The sequence below is a fragment of the Girardinichthys multiradiatus genome, chromosome 5 (genome assembly GCF_021462225.1).
Source record: "Girardinichthys multiradiatus isolate DD_20200921_A chromosome 5, DD_fGirMul_XY1, whole genome shotgun sequence".
NCBI lineage: Eukaryota > Metazoa > Chordata > Actinopteri > Cyprinodontiformes > Goodeidae > Girardinichthys > Girardinichthys multiradiatus.
The window spans coordinates 38,199,873-38,217,171 of NC_061798.1; the positions used below are offsets into that span (position 1 = coordinate 38,199,873).

General features: G+C 38.9%; 2 protein-coding genes across 4 annotated transcripts in view; both read right to left on the reverse strand.

Moving 5' to 3' along the window:
- Positions 1-17,299, reverse strand: part of LOC124868985 (extracellular serine/threonine protein kinase FAM20C-like) — a 49,570-nt gene that overhangs the window by 1,138 nt on the left and 31,133 nt on the right. Inside the window, exons 8-9 of the mRNA XM_047366662.1 lie at positions 386-467; positions 219-278 (exon numbers count right to left, since the gene is read on the reverse strand). Coding sequence (XP_047222618.1) covers positions 219-278; positions 386-467 — 142 coding nt within the window. The remainder of the gene's footprint in view (positions 1-218; positions 279-385; positions 468-17,299) is intronic.
- Positions 670-17,299, reverse strand: part of LOC124868983 (dynein heavy chain domain-containing protein 1) — a 33,514-nt gene continuing 16,884 nt past the window's right edge. Inside the window, exons 25-44 of one of the 3 annotated variants that reach the window (XM_047366659.1) lie at positions 15,777-17,271; positions 15,039-15,144; positions 14,668-14,782; positions 14,385-14,571; positions 12,402-12,504; positions 12,073-12,201; positions 11,405-11,596; positions 10,808-11,227; positions 9,966-10,389; positions 7,972-8,070; positions 7,714-7,881; positions 7,152-7,330; positions 5,843-6,871; positions 4,888-5,062; positions 4,713-4,787; positions 4,170-4,395; positions 3,916-4,007; positions 3,696-3,845; positions 1,933-2,552; positions 670-1,272 (exon numbers count right to left, since the gene is read on the reverse strand). In XM_047366659.1, the coding sequence (XP_047222615.1) occupies positions 862-1,272; positions 1,933-2,552; positions 3,696-3,845; positions 3,916-4,007; positions 4,170-4,395; positions 4,713-4,787; positions 4,888-5,062; positions 5,843-6,871; positions 7,152-7,330; positions 7,714-7,881; positions 7,972-8,070; positions 9,966-10,389; positions 10,808-11,227; positions 11,405-11,596; positions 12,073-12,201; positions 12,402-12,504; positions 14,385-14,571; positions 14,668-14,782; positions 15,039-15,144; positions 15,777-17,271 (6,395 nt within the window). In that variant the 3' untranslated portion in view covers positions 670-861. The other 2 variants (XM_047366660.1, XM_047366661.1) reach the window with 2 other exon arrangements.

The following is a 17,299-nucleotide window of genomic DNA, read 5'->3' on the forward strand; positions in this document are numbered from 1 at the left end:
TGTCTCTACCATATTTACACATCTAGAGTCTGACACTGTTGCCTATTCTTCTTAATTAAAAATAGCTGAAGCTCAGTTAATCGAATGGAGAGTGTCTGTGAACAGTGATTATCAAGTCTTGCCACAAATTCTCATTTGGAGTTAAACAACACAATTTTTAAAGCTATTAAAGGCAAAGTATTTGGAAAACTCAAAAGACTTCAGGTTTTTCTTCATACTTGCAGCATTGTTGTAATGGAGCTAAAATTGAAGATTCATCTTTTGAGTGACGCCCAAATCTGCAGCAAGTCACAAAAACAGATGTATCAAATGTGAATAAAGATGTTTTTGGCAAGTAGCTTAACACCTCATGAACATGTTGCATGAAAACCACTAAAATACTCACGCCCTCCCGTTGTCGAGATGCAGCAGGAAAGTATTGTTGCCAAACTTCTCGAAAGTTTCATAATGATGCCTGTCCATGTTACCTGGAAAATAAAATTAAAGGTTCCAGCTCTCTTCTTTCAAATTCATACATTGTACAAAATGGATATAAAAGTGAACGTATTTTTCAAGTTTTTCACTTGTTTATGTAAAAAACTCCTTATTGGTGATGCTATTAAATATGTACTCATCCACTTGTGTACTTTTCAATCATCTGTTATATAAAATACATCCAAAAACAACAAAATAACAAATTCCCAGTTTTAACATAAGAACTTTAATGAAACCCTCCATAGAAAATAATACAAAATTAAAGAAAGAAAATGCATGGTAACTGTATATTTTGACACTTTGCATAAATTTACAAGAATCAATTCAATATACAGCAGATGCTTGATCACTTAACTCTGGGTTAGAAGCCGCAGCGGCTCTGAAGAGTCAGAGTGTGCTAACTAATCTCACCCTTCTCAAACTACACAAAGCAGGATTGAGCTTGGCACGAAGAGGAACCTTTGTGATTATGTTAACACCACACGATCCCCAGGTCTCGCTCTCACAGTCTTCATTCAGATAGAGAGGGCAATGGTAGACTGGTAAATGTAGAGGACTCGGTGCAGCTTGAAGATTCCCTATATCTGTTAAATATGAACTTTTACAAGGCAAAGTATGCATTGGATTGTGTGTGGCCCTGACTAGAGCCTTGACACAAAGAACTGGCATTGAAAATGGTCGAGGGGAGACAGCGTCCTGTAGGGCTCCTATCTCTGGGTCCCATGATGCCCCTGTCAGCTCCAAGCCACACAAACACATGTCACCTGGAGGAAGGAAGGTAAGGCTCTCAGGCAGAACCTGGAGAGGCAAAAACAATAAAGGTTACAGTGATGATCTACCTGGGCATAATAAGAGAGTGGAATCCATTGTTTTTACTAAAGCAGTAGTTCAGGATTTTTAAAGTGAGGTTCTTTTTAAAGATGTAATATCTTTCCTGCAGTAGATACAGTGGAAATAAAAAGTCGCAAAACTCTTGTTTATATCCTTGTTTTTGGTGATGTCATAAATTGGACCATAAATCATCTCCAGCTTTTCCACCTTTAATGTGACATATACCCCTGAAATAATTAATTACAAACAAAAAATAGTAAAACAAAAACAAGAATAATGTGGCTGCACAAGTGTCCACACCCTCTTATGCTGATGTGTTCAGAGATAAGCCCTATATTCAGACACCCCGAGTGAGTGACAATACTTTAAAGGGTCATAAGACAGTACTGTGTAAACAACCAGGACGTGTTTTAAACTGAACTTGTTTTCAAAGATAAAGGTCCACTTTAAAGATAAAGGTCCACTTTAAAGATAAAGGTCCACTTTGGTCTTGTCCCCTCTCGGACATACTGTAACTTCTGCCTCCAGCTAAATGAATACTAAATGAAGATCTTATAACCTTTTACCAGAAACTCATTTTAAAAATCCTAAACTAAATTTACAAGGCAACTTCAGTACATCTTTAACCTGAAATTGTAGTATTATATCACTGATGTATTTGGAATTTTCTTGAGCGGTCTCTTGCATCAACGCCAGCAGAAAGACTCTGGGCTTTTTGAAAGCTGCCAGTCGATAAGTACCTGGTGGATCTGAAGCACAGCCGTGCCCAAGATAAGCACTGAGCAGCTGTGCCCTCTTCTCCAACTGAGACAAGTCAGTGAACTTTACCAGAGAAGCGGAGGACGAATTGTACTGAACAGGCTGCTGCAGATTTGAGAGGAGCAAGGCTACCAAATCAATGAGATCATCCCATTCAGCCTCAAGGAAGTCACGAAGGGGACGGCGAGAAGCAGCTCCCACATCTCTAATGGTGCTGTCTTTCTTGTGTGTGAGGTAATTCTTCAGAGCCTGCAGTCTCTCTCTTGCTTTAATAAAGGCTGGCAGTTTGACAGGCGGATCCTGTTTAGGGCTAAAACTCCTCACTGGTCTTAAAGGTGTTTGGGAGGCCTGAAGAAGCACGTTTAAATTGTAGCTATTGATTTTGGCTACTTCAGGGACCACATTTGCACTGAAACCAAGCAAAAACGGGTCACTGAATGCTATATCCCGAAAACGCTGTTCCAAAACTTGCAGCAGTCCTGATAAATCTAAGAAAGAAAATAACATTGTGTTAGCGGTGGACATACTTACATAACTGCAAAAACAAACAAATAGGCAGAATAGTTTTGATATATTTGCTTTTGTTAATTTAGAAGATCTGTCTAATTTTTGAGCTGTGCTTATCTATAATACTATATACAGAGTGCTTTGCAAAAGTAAAACTCCCGCTTGAACTTTTGTCACTCTACAACCACAAACATTGATGTATTTAATGGAATTTTATGTGACAATATAGTGCATGACTGCAAAGTATAACTAAAAACCTGAAAAGTGCATGCTTCACACTCTGTGTGGCAGAAAACTAAGAGTGAATGAAGATTACTGTGAACACACCATTCCTGTATGTCCCTTTTTCACTGGCTAAATTTGTTTTCCGCTCCACTCGGCCCGCTTTGTGAGTGTTTCCATTACCGGTACCTACTTTTTTGGTCCCAGCTCCTGAGCAGGTATGACTGGGTCTGACTTGGGACTACATGTGACATGAACAGACTGCTGTTCACTGATTGGCCATGGGACCAGGAAAAATGAGAAGGTTTTTGAAGAGGTAGAGCAGGGAAGTTATTAAAACTTGAGAGCAACTACAATAATGTTAAGGACCACAATGGCCAGAGCGGGTCAAATCAAAATATAATTCTATTTACAATAAACCAGGCCTGAAAGGTGAAAGAAAGAAAAAAAAAGACACCACGTCAGTTTTTTGAATTACACGCAGGCGGTATTTAATGATATCCTAAATCAGCTGATCAGACCCGCATTCATTTCCCCCAAAACACACCATGAGCTGGTTCAGAAGTTCAGTGACATTCCTTTAAGTGAACAACCATCTGCAGGAGGAGGGAGCAGGCAGAGAGCAGCTGCCCATAATCAGAGTGCCTGCAACGGATCCAACGGGAGGAAGACCCCAGTGAATCCACAGAGCTCGAATATCAAGCTAAAACTAATCCTGGTAGAAAGCAGGTTTCATTTTCCTTTTGATTTACATGCACTGGTCTACCACATACAAGCACAATACAAGGCATGTGTAACAAGACCAATTGCATAAAAGTTCAAGGGGTGTCAATACTTTTGCAAAACAGCACATGAATCTTAAAAGAGTTTGCACCCAGGGTCAGCAACGGTTGCATAATTACCATAATGGCCACAACTGCTGATCATATCTGAAAGGATGCAAGGTCCACTGCCTGAGAGGGATGAGTCTGAGGCAAAGCAACACCTGGCAACACTCTCCACCACCTCTGAATCTGTGGAGTCTGTTATGTGGCCACCATGAACGACTCTGGCTACAAATACAAGTAAAACATGATTGAAGTGGGCACTGCATTAGTAAGACTGTTTATTCTTTTGACTTACCTGCTATGTAGTGTAAACCTTTATATGTATCGTGGCAATGATTGGCAAAGGAAATGTAAGCATCTAATAAAGTAAGGAGGTCCTCTTGAGTCCTTCAAAAAATATATAAAAGAATCCATATGAATACAAAAAAAATGTGTCAAGATATCCAGATGGATACATAGTTTACAGGATTTTAAAAAACAATTTCTGGACAAGAAACAACGCATTTAAACTGAAATATTGGTTGTTTTCATTACGATTTTGTTACTTGCCAGAGATACGTTCTTCCAAAGCTTAAATATTTATAAGTCTGCCTCTGTACCAGAACTGAATGGAAGACGGCACAGCGGAGAAGCACCTCTGTGTGGTCATCTGCAACATCTGACCATGACTGAGGCAGACTGACTGACAAAACCTGCTGGATGGAACAACTCATCTCCTCCTTCAGATCCCAGGGAGTGTCACAGCACAGCGGTAGGGCACACATCCTCACCACAGCTGTGAAAACCAAAATAGTCATTGAAAAACCGTCATCATTATCATAAAAACAACAGTGTTTAAAATAGAAAGGTAAAATACAGCAATCGCTAGCACACACCAACATTTGTCATTGCAAAATAAAATCAAATGGACCATCAGGCTGCATAATCTGATGACAGAGATAGTGGATCAGACTGACTATATGAAAAACAATATCTGCAGTCAAGTACCAGGTGATGGTTATAGGGAAGAAGTGCTTTGGACCACAGCTTCTGTACTATATTCATAATTTAGTTAATAGAAAGAAAATTCATTAAAATCTAAGAAAAATCTACCTGGTAAAGCTTCAGCAGCATTTTCTTGATATACAAACCACAATCTAAAGCACGGATGAATCAGACCTTTTTCCTCTGGAAGTTGTGGAATCATGTAGGTAGGAAAACAGACAGTTTAACAGAGGTATTGTAACAATATCAATTAAGTAGGTTCTGGATGAACAAACGGCTTTACCTTTGAAGGAAGATGTTAGCTGACTGAGTCGGACCACCACTTCATCATCCCAGTTTTCCAACATATGACAGTCGTTAAAGACCAGCCACTGGCCTTCATTAATGGCTTTGTCCAGCATTGAAAGGATGAGCTCTTTATTGCACAGTCCCTCAAAAGAAATTACTTTTACCTGGGCCTACAGGATGTTGAAGAAAGACAAAAGAAAGAAGAAGAATGAAGCACTAACAGTGCTTTCTAAAACTCTTCACGTCCCTTCAACATTTTCACATTTGTCACATTACAACCACAAACTTTAATCCAACGTATGGGACTGCAGATTGATGATGTGCACAACTGCACATCACCATGAAAACACTATCTCCTTCCTGAAACATGGTGGCAGCAGCATTATGCTTTTTCAACACGTACAGGGAGGTCTGTCAGAGCTGATGGCAAGATGGATGTAAATATAGTGTAATTCTAGATGAAAATCTGTTAGAGGCTGCAAAATACTTGAGCTTGGGGTGAAAGTTCAATTTTCAGCAGGACAATGACCCTAAAAATTAAGCCAGAGCTACAGTGCAATTGTTTAAATCACAGCATGTCCACGTTCTAAGACGGCCCAGGCAATTGCTGATTCCAGTTGCTCTTCATCTAGTATCACTGCACTTGATCTAGTTTGCAAAAAACAATGAGCAAAAACATCTGTCTCTAGGTGTGAAAAGCAGGTAGAGACTTACCCCAGACGATCTGCAGCTGTAACTGCAGTGAAAGGTGGTTCTACAAAATATAAACCCAGAAGGGTTGATTACAAATTTATGCAGCATTTTCCTTCTATTTCACAGTTATGTTGGTCTGCCATAAAGAGTCCTACTTAAATATATCACAGTTTGTGGTTGTAACATAAAAAATGTGGAAAAGTTCAAGGGGACTAAATAAATCTAATGTAAATAAAAACTGTAAATACTGCGGTCACCTCACTTTTTCCGTCTTTGTGGGCCAACTGATGTATGAGATGAAGAGGCTGAATGCTTATCTGCACATCTCCATCAGAGTTAGGCAATGTAAGGATGATGGGTCTATCAATCCCTGCTAAATATTTTGAAAGAACCTCCGGATTCCCAGAGTGAGGAGCTGCTGGTGTTTTTGCAGTCAGGCAGTGTATGCAGGCATTTAAAGAGTCTCCTAGCTGCTCTAGGCAGTCTGAACGCATGGTTTTCCAAAGGATAGCCCTCTGCAGCAACGTAAGGTGAGAGTGGGAGCAACAGGGAACGTTCCCTACTACAGTAGAGGAAGTGGAATATAGGTATTCCTGCCACTGTGTGGGATAAGCGCAGAGTGAATCAATCAGCCTCTTGAAACAGGGGATCTTTTCCAAGAAGAGAAGCTCTGAGTAAACATTTGAAGGTATCCAGCTGGGTAGGTCACTGGAGGAAAGTAAAGCAGTGTCAGCGGGGCTAACTGAAGTTTTTACCTCAGTTACATTATGTTCCATATCTTCAACACCCCTGAGAAAGACCATTGTTTCTGCCTCGGAGCAAAACTGATTGTGCTCAAGAACAGCCAGAGACACCAACAGCTTCAAAACAGCAAAATGTCTCTTAAAGAGACAGGGTCTGTACTGTATCAGCAGCTGGTGTACCATCATGTTCATAATCTCTGGTAGAATGCTCTGTGCTGCTGTCCCAGTTGTATATGACACTAATGACCTGTCCTTTACACTGAAAGCCTCTTTCATCAGTTTTATGAAATCTTGGAGGGAAAAATAATATGCAGGAGAAAGACGGGACACTGCCTGAAGCGTCTGGTAGAGGGCAGCAGCCAGCTTCATTAACTGTCGAGGGCAGGCCAGCAGGGACTCATGGTAATTCAGCTCTTCACTTAGCTGCTCTATCTCAGCCTTTATCTTCTTCATTTCTTCTTGACAAACAGCCACACGAGGAAGAAAATGTGAATCTTTGAACAGCAAGCTGTCAGATTGCAAGATATAGTCCATCAATGCTTCCTAGTGGAAGAAGAATTCCCCCATTCAGTATGAATAGAAAACAACAGTATACCAGTTCATTAGTATTTAACATGCATTCTACTTATTTTAATGATAGTCTTTACATTAAATTCAAACTTATCCTCTAAATATTTCGTAACTGAATTTACACACAACACAAACTGTATGATGAAGAAATAAATCCGGCAAGTGGAAAATGTTTTTTTTTTTTCTTTTTTTAAAATCCTTCCAATAATCTGGCAAAACAAAAAGACAAAAGTAAACAGCCTGCCTATGTCACCTCTGCTGAGACCAGTTTCGCCTGCAGAAGCTGATTGTAATTCTGGAGTCGCGTGTGTTGATTCAGCAGCTCTCTACACTCAGATTGCAGCAGCTGTGTCAGCATCAGCTCCTGGATCTCTTCTGAGCTCAGAGAGAGGTCAACCACATGTACATGAGCCAAGATGGACGGATCGATCCCTGGGGAGCAAGAGTAAATGAAACCTTGAGTTATTACTTTCAAATGTGCAGGACGAGGTCGCCACAAAGTCGTCCTGTTTCCTGGACAGATTTTAAGTCTTCTGATATACAGTGCCATGCAGAAGTATTCATATTGCTTGAACAGTTTCACATTTTGATGCAAAATAACAAAATGTGAAAAAGTTCCAGGTATGAATACCGTGGGAAGGCACTTTTTACTATTGTGGAACAAATAACATGGATAAATTAGCTCTTTATTTGCTTTTATAAATCACAAGTATAACCTGCGCTCGAAACAAATGCCTGTTTTTTCTGTCTAATACTGAAACGTAAAAAAGGCTGGTGCAGATATCGGATGGCACACCTGTAGCAGATTTCCTTACCACTGCTAATCAGTCTAACAGACAGAGGGGTGCTGAGGAAGAGGCAGAAATCTGGATGAACAGGCCGCCGTAGTCCATGAAAGCAAGATCGGCTAGGACGCACCAATTTTGCTAGAAACTCCCAAGTAGGTTTTGCACGTTCCACATTAGTAACTAGTACTTTCCATCCTGAAAAAAACAATGTTTGCATGAGTATTCCACGCATAAAAACACTTTAATATCTCAATAACAGGTACTTCATTCGGTCATTTGATTCACCTTTCTCAGCAGCAAAGTCCAACTTATCAAGGAGCTCCAAATCATCTGCACACAGCACCAACTCAAACCTCAACTCCTTCTCAAGCATTGCACTCTCACCTGTACAGGAGATAAGTAAAATGTAATGACTTCTAGCACAGATCTGAAGATGTTTTAAAACACCTTAGAACTCAAACTCAGTGCCTTCCCCAAGATGTGGTACCCTTTGAGCTTTTTCACATATTGTCATTACTACTACAAACTTCAACGTATTTAATTTGGGATATCACACAACAGACCAGCACAAAGCCGTTATTAACTTGGAAGTTACATAAAAGCATATCCATGTGTTAGAGTGGCTCAGTAAAAGTTCAGACGTAAATCAAATTAAGAGTCTGCAGCATGGCTTGAAAGTTGATGTTCACACACTCTCTGCATCAAATATGACTGATCTATTTTGCAAATAATATTTAGTAAAGATTTTAGTAAGGTAAGGTAAGTTTATTTATATCGCACGTTTCAGCAATGAGACACTCAAAGCGCTGTACATACAATTACAATACAATCACAAAGAAAATAAACACAGATACAAACACAGAAAAACAAATCAAACGATACTACAATCCTTCTAAGAAATCTAAAAATCTATGAATCCTTCTGAGAAATCTAATAGTTTCATCATTCCACTGAATTCTAACTAGTGAAGCTGAGTCACTGGTACAAAACAGCTTTAATCCACATTTTCAGGTGCTAATGATATATTGCATTTACTGGTACTGAAGTTCAACTAAGTAATAACAGTCCATTGTAGTCTAATTAAGAAAGCTGGGTCATTGGTGTAAGAGCAGCTAAAGTCCAAATTACTAATATTTGGTTTTCGCTGGTAATCCTTCTGATAAAACAAAAATTCAATGAAAAAGTAATGAAATACTAATAATAATTGGCTTTTGCTGGTAATCCTTCTGAGAAATCTGAAAATCTATGAAAAGTAATGAAATCATACATTTAGGTAAAATAAGATAGGAGGGAAAAAAATCATATTTCAGACTCTATTCTGCTAAGATAAGAGTCTGAAATAGTACAAAAAACCTCAGCAGGGGTAAGCAACACACACATAAGTAGATTTAGCAAGGGTACGGTGGAATCTTGAGGGTGCGAATATATATAAGTCTGAGTGTGTTTGCAAGAATTAGACTGTCAACACTGATAGAAGCACCATTGTCCTTGATAAGAGAGATGGAAGTTTTATCAATCGGCCACATAGTCCTATCAGCACACAGCTGGTAGGGGAGTGCTGGGAAAGAGCGTCGTGTTTATATAACATCCAGGAGATATTTTGTCGATAGCCAGTTAGCAGAAGTTGCCATGGCCACATTGGGGCACCAGATTTAGAAGAATAATAAATGTTGTGGTTCAGGGAGTTGTGAATTTCCAACTACCTTAAGAGTTTTACTGGTATGTCTCAATTGCGAATCCAAACAGCAAAATTTCTGGTACTTTCTGCAGATCTGGAGCGTACAACTAGTGCCTACAAGTGCAGAGCTAGGAAGTCATGCTTCAATACATCTGCAGCTGTAACAGCAGCAAATGGTATGTCTACAAAGGTTTGACTATAAGGGCTGCATTCAAAGCATGCCACACTATTCAGATTCTGTATGCAATACATTTTATTTATTAGCAAAGAAAAATACAAAATATATATATTGAAGTGTGTGTTTGTAAAGTGACAATGTGAGAACGTTCAGGGGCTATGAATATTTTTGCAAAACACTATATTACTTCAAATTAAAAAAAACAATAGGTATAAATATAAATATTATGATCAATTGCTTAGTATATAAATAATGCTACAGGATAACAAGTGGTAAATTCTTTGTAGTACTTTGTTCCACTTGCATGATATTTATGCGAATGCACCCGAATCTAAATAACCTGGTGCCTCCTGACTGTATGTGACTCCTATTATTAGACCTTTAGGGTAAAACAGAAATAGGTTTGAGACCGTAAATACGTACCTGTAGTGAACCCCTTTTGAGAGCTTATTTCTAAATGTTGGTCGGCGTCTGATAAAAGAGGCCAGTGGGGAACACAGGTCTTGTTATAGCCCCATAGCAACAGCTTAACCACAAGTCTGCTTGACAGAGTATCCTCAAGCTGCCATTCGTTCATCCCTAAAATCCAACCAAGAGGCAGCTGCAGCCTCTCAGTCACAGCGATGGGAAAACCAGGAGCAGGAGAAATGGATTCTGCGCCTACGTCAGTAAACAGGGAGGTTCTGAGGTCCTTGGGGTTCATGTTGATACTTCCAGTCCAGCAAAGTTCCCTCCACTTGCTTAATAGTTCTGTTCGAGAAGCAGCCCCAAATGGCCCTAAATACGAGATGGTCGCTGCAAGAATAAGGGCGTCGCCGGGTATGTTCTGGCGACGCAATTCTGCCTCCTGAGGTAGAATAAAGAACAGATTTATTACCATTTAGTGCTGTCCGAAACTATTTTCCTCCTTATTTATTTAATGAATGTGTCAGATCATCAAACAAATTTTGTATAAAAAGAAGATAACCTAATAAAAATGAAAAAAGGTGTTTCAAATGAGGACTTTATGTATTTAGGGAAAAATATATCCAAATCCACCAATTTACAATTTCACTGGCCACACAGAAGAGTCATTACTGCCAAAATCAAGAAATCACTTAAACTAAACCTGTCTGACAACATGAAGTAGGCAAAAGATCTGTAAGGGGACAAGTTCTCTTTTACAGCACTGTAAATGCAAAAAAGAGACAATGAAGAAAAAATGATTAGGAGAAAATGTGTTCCTGTTTAGAAAACATGGTTTTTCTTTGTGCATTTTACTTCACCTGAAACGCAGTCCTCCAGTCTTGAAAGTGCATATCCACCTGCACAGCACATGTAGTAGCTTCTTCTTCTTGGTTCTCAGCTTTGTACAGCTGACGCATAAGGACCTCCAGCCTATTTCGAATGTTTTGAAGCTGAAGCTCCTTGTCCTCCAAACACTTGCTGGCCTCCTTCTCTAGCTGCTTCAACAAGTGCAGCTGACTTCGTACTTCTCCAGCTTGAACCTCCAACTGTTGCTTGACCAACAGGTTATGCTGCATACAGCAGTACTCATACACAGCCTGAACCCATCGGCACAGGGACTCACAGGCATGACTGACCTCTCGCACGGACTCTGGTACAAACTGAGGACTCTGAACTATCTGTCCAAGCTGCTGCAGCTGCTCATTTGTCAAACTGGTGCGGTCAAAGAATTCCAGCTCCTGGAAAAAAAGGGTTTTATTAGATTCAATGGTTTGCAAGAGCAAGTGCTACATTAATATACCAAAATGATGATGAATGAGCCCTCAACAAAGTTATATTTTATTGAATGCTCTGACTTGCATTGCATTCTGTGTACTATTGAAAAGTTTACTCCAAGGCTCTTTCTCTTCACACACCTGAAAAAAGTCGGGCTGTCCAAGAAGCTGCTTGGCACTCTCCCAGCCTGCTGGACGGTTAAACATCAAACATATAGCATCGATGATCTTCACCACCCCATCTGGTGGATCTCTGTAGTGACGCACCTCCTCCAGGTCAGACGGATTCAAACAATTCAGAATCTTGAGGCCTGACAGGAAAACTGGTTTTATCTTGTTAAAACAAAGCAGAATATAGCTGTAAACATACAACTTATGGTTTTACAAATACTACTAAATGTTCAGAAATGTTCTATGGATAGCGTCCATTACAAAATGCAAGCTATTATATTTTGCAAGACACATTATACAATGTTTTGCAAAAGTATTTGATCTTTATTACACTGAGCCCCATGGGACCTCTGGAGTAGCTGCAGACATCCACAGCTCAGGTGGGAGACTTTGTTGACAGGAAAACTAGTAGTTATCCACTCGACAAATGTGGTCTTTATAGACAATTTGCACGAACGCCTTTGTTGAAGGCTATGGTCATATGAGACAAAAATGTAATTTTCTGGCTTGCATGTATGTGTGACGGAAAACTAACAGTGCAGCAAAAGGTGTTTTTACCAAATACTGACTCAGCTGGGCTGAATACATTGTGTATTCACCCAGACTTTGCAAATCTTTATTTCTAAAACAAAAATTACCAGATTTTCAGACTGTGCAATCTGCTCTTCTAGGTAATTCAGTTTGCTCTCCCCAGCAGCACATCTCTCCAAAGCTGTTTCATGCTGAATCTTATTCTCTTCTAAAACTCCCAGGAGCTCTTTGTCAAGCTTTCGGCGAGAGAGACAAAAATAAAGCAATTTGATCAAATTAAAACTAGCACATTCTGCAGATGTTTTATAGTACACATTACTAAAGTAAACTACAGAGTTACACATCTGTTTAAAAAAAACCCTCTAAAAATATTCTAATGACAGCCAAGCAGAACTGTGATCTTAGAATGAAAGGATGTTAAATTGTTCTACATTACCTGCCGTGTTTCATCAATCTGTTGTTGTAGTTGTTTTAAATGTACTTTACACAGTTCAGATCTGTTGTTCACAACATCCAAACGAGTCAGAGTAGTAGCAATTCTGAAAAATACAACTGTTTTACTATGGATGAACTTTTATAATGCTTTTGACAAGACATGTGATCTCTGAATGAACAAAGATGTAATCAGGTGTGAGATTTTCATTATGTAAGGTCTACATTGGCATTTATACTTTTTAACATACTACATGAAGGGATATGTTTGTGGGGTTTAAGGGAGTTGTAAATACACTATATACAGGGTATTTGTAAAATACACTGTAAATACACAGTTTATATTCCATTTTACTTGTGTCAGAGAACCTGTTTGTGGCATGATCAGCAATTTTGGGTCTTTTGATTTACTTTTTGTTTCTTCTAGATTAGTTGTTTACTTATGTTTAGTTATCACTGCCTAGATTCTTGTGTTTCCCTTGAGATCTACTTTTCACAGGTTTTATTATTTCAGTTCAATTCTCTTTTCTTTCATTCTCTCGTGTTTATTTCCTTTCTGTTAGGCCATTAGTTGCAGTCTGTCACTTGGTGTTTGTTTATTTTTCTGTTAGGTTCCCTAATGTTCTGAGGTTACGCTCGTTAGTTTTTACTTTCCAGATTCCTATACTTGTTTCTTAATAGTTTTCTTAGATCTGAGTTTTTTATCTAGTTTTAGTTTCTCTGTTAATTAGTTTTATTCAGATCCATCCCCCCTCAGCTCCCTGCAGCTTGCATCTCAAACCTGTTCAGTATTCATCTGATTACCTGCCTCCCTTTCTCACTGGTTCCACATTGCACTTCGGTCTGTTTAAAAACTCAATGATTCTCATTTTCACTTGCTGGTTCCTTCCGTTAACTACCTTGCTGTTTCCTGCTGATTATCTGCGTCTTCTTGTTGTCAACCTATGTAAGTTTTTTGGAAACCTTTTCATTAAAAGAAGAACCTTTTCCTCATCATGCTGCTACCCAGTGTTTGTCTGTGGTTTGGTCCCGCACAACCTCACAACCTCAAACGTTGACAGTTCGTTTAATTTTCCTCTCTGTGAAAATAAAAATTATTGATTGATTGATTAATGGCATTTAATATTACTGTTAACTGTTGCTAATCAGCATAAAATATTTTTTTTTCGACTTAAATATTTTGACCTTGCAACACCCATATAATGTGTAGTGTGATGCAAAATATATTTTGTTTGATATTATTTTCAGTTTTTCTCAATCAGCAAAAAAAGAAAAAAATTGCATATTTGTTTAAAATTCATCATTGCAATAACTGAATCAGTTTAAAATATTCTTACTGTGCATTACCAAAGAGAAAAATGTATGTACCATAATGTTAGAATATTAAATTTTCATATATTATAGTATACATGCAGTCAGAATAATAATTAGAATGTTTAGTACGTTTGAATATTTGTATAGCTCACATCTGTCTTTCTAGAAAAGCTATACATCATATAGTATGTTTTATTTTTACACTGGCAATATTTGTTAAAAAATATATATTCTAAATATATTTGATTTATTTTTCACAAGGTTACATTGGGAATAATATTTTATGCTTCTTTAACAAGCATAAAAAATAATGTATGCTGATGTCTGCGGCAGGATTGATTACTGAAGATTGCTATTAATATCTCCATGGTCATATTAAATTACATACGTCCACGTACAAGAAACCAGGAAGAACAAATATGGATTGGCTTCTTGAAATAGTGTCCCATTTCTTAGTGGAACATTTTACCCACTACCTGAGTTAACTGCCAATAGACAGGGGGAAGGGGAGGGGTAACCCCAGGAAATGGGATTTAGACTGTGAAACAAATAGTCAATAAAAACAAGTAACTTCAGGAACTTTACTGTAATCTGGGATTGTTAATTCCAGTGCCGGGCTTCTAATCCCACAAACACTGATAAAAAGCTACTATCTTGAATTAAGAGCAGTTACCTGTCGTGTTTGCTTTGCCAGCAGTTGTGCAGTTTGTTGCAAAGGTAACCAAAGCAGGCGATAAACTCCAGATAAGTTGGAGGACTGAATGGCTGAGATTTTAGGCAGAGCGAAGCATGCTGGCATGCAGACTGATGGATTCCTGTCATGGCTGCAGATAAACTATCCTCTGAGCATACTTTGGTCACTTTTTAGAAAACGACACCAAAGAGTTAATGTTTTCGTAGAGACAAAAAAAGTAAAAACAAAGTAGAAACAGATGAACTTCAGTGTTGTGACTCACTTTCATAAGGACACATTCTGAGGCATTGAATAGCTAGTTCTGCCAAAGACTGACTAGACCATGGCTGGTAAACTTCCACACAGCAGCTGAGCTTCAGGGCCTTGGCCATTTGTGCCTAGAATGTAAAAAAGTGCAGAAAATAACATATTGTCATTGTCAGGAGTCATTATGTTATGTGCCTTGAAGTTTTTTAATCTTGTTAATGATTGCATGTATAGTAAATACAGTAGATCTGACACCTTTACGCACGATCATGCAGTTGATCTTAAAATGTGCCTTTTTTAAGTAAGTTATGCATTTTGGACAGTTTAAATATGAAAGTGGACAGAAACACAATTCTTAATACAGACAACTGATATTCCAGGACTTACACTCCAACCCTGTGTTTCTTTGTTTGCAGGTATTTCACTGTTTACTATTTTGGTAAAAGGCATCAGCAGGAACACGTGGACATTTTTGTAATCTCCAACCAAAGACCTTGACCACAGAGAAACAGATTACACAGTTCACACACAAACCAGTCATTTATGAACAAATTTATTCCAGCCGTACAACAACACTACTCACACAACAAAAAAAATGAACACAGAACAGGTTTAGATAGAAAGTCACTTTAAAGAGGGACGCTGATCAGGCATTATGACCAACTAATTACCTGTACATCATGGTACATGTTGAAGGGTAAGGAATACTAGGCAGAATGTGAATATTTTGTCCTCTAAGTTGATGCTAGTTGGTGCTAGGAGCAGGAAAAAAGGAGGGAAATGTTTTCTTCCAAGTTTAAAAGGGTTAAATAGTGACGGGTAGATGATTGTTTTAGAATATCTGCAAAACTGCAGCTCTAGGGGACCTTTTAAGACTGATTGGTTGACATATGGAGCAAAAGCTGACCTGTGTGTTGCATTAAATAGAGGAGCTACTGTACTGTAGCATATATTGCTAAATTGTTATAGCTGGAAGTGACAGAAAAGTGTCAGACTACACAGTGCATCTCAATATGGACTTAGTGTTCCTATTCTGGTCATAAGCGTATTACTGATTGGTGTATTCTTTGAATAATAACAAGTACTAGCTTTTGCACAATGACTAAATAATAAACTTGCACTTACTTTTCATTTATCCAGCTGTTCATCAGGTATTGCCTTGGTTCTTTCAGAGAAGTCACTCTGAAAACATGGCTACTCAGATTTTCCTCTCTGTAAAGCACTGAGCAGGCCTTCTGTGCCATTACCATCAGTAATTCTTCTCTCACAGGTGGACTGATGTTTTCATGGACCAGTATGATGACTTTAACTCCATCCATATTGGTTTTATTCCTTGCTCGTTTTAGGATTTCATGGAACTCGGTCTCATTACTAGAATCTAACTCAATTAACTGATAACCTGTGATGTGGGCAGCTAAACGTACGGCAGTTTTACGCCCTGTTCTCCTTTCTGAGCCAATCAGTACTCCATGACCTCCAGGTAGGAGCAAAGCCCTGAGGATGTGTAGTAGCTGACTCATACCCTGTCTGTGCACAATGTATCTGCTTATGTTATCGACATCATTGACTTCTCTATCTATAAATGCACGCAGCTTTTGCTGTAGTACATCAAAGTCTTGCTGCTGATACAAGCAACTATCTTTAATGTTTTGCTGCTGCTTCACAGATTTCGAGGCCTCAAAGAGCTCAGGAGCATACACACGCCTAGTCATTTCTCCCTCCATGTACTTAAACATCTCTGGTTGGACAGTGTGACTTTTTAGGCTTGACTTCTCTGTGGAAAAATCTCTAGATTCTGCATGGACTTTCTGAAGGCCAGACAGTCCTGCTAGACCCTCCCCTTGATGCAGATTTGTAGCATCAAAATTCTGACCTACTGCATGAGAAAAGCATTCAGTCTCCACAAGTAACGTTTGAACATCTTCAACTTCCAATGTGTCCATATGAGTTTCTTCCATAAAGTGACATCCATAATGGGTTGCTGCTGTCCTGCCAACGAGTGACAGAATGATATTCATTTCATCCTCTGAGCAGAGCCTATCACTGAAGATACGCATGCACTCATGCATCCAGAGATGTACTATGTTAAGAAGTGCTACTGAAGCAGATGATGGGGATGGTGGAGAGCCTGCAGGTAAGTGTTTGTCTTTCTGGGTTTCTGTGTTTAAGATGCCGTGGTTCCACAGGTACATCCCTGAAAACACCTTCTGTATGTCATGATGAGAAAATAAGAAGAAGGGCCTCTGTGCAGTGGGCTGAAACTGGTCACATACAGCATCATAAAGATTTTTAGTTGCAGTGATGATACAGTTTGACATTTCCTCAGCACTGCAAGTTAGTGGCATTTCTCTGAGCCACATTTTTAGCCTTGGGGTATTAAAAAACAAAAAAGCATCTTGGGATAGGCTAGGGAGCACAAAAATGGAGAAGAGTCGTGAAAGTCGTAAAGATATTCCATGACTCCCAAGATCATCCAGTCTGGAGATATTAGTCGTAGCCAAATAGCTTACAGCTTCAGAACCCAGAGACTCAAAAACGTAGGAGTCAAATGTCAGAACCTCTCCCTTTGACATACTTTGACGTAGTGTCTCCAAAGCTGTTGATGCTTTTCCAAACACATCTTCCAACAAAAGTAACAGATATATTAT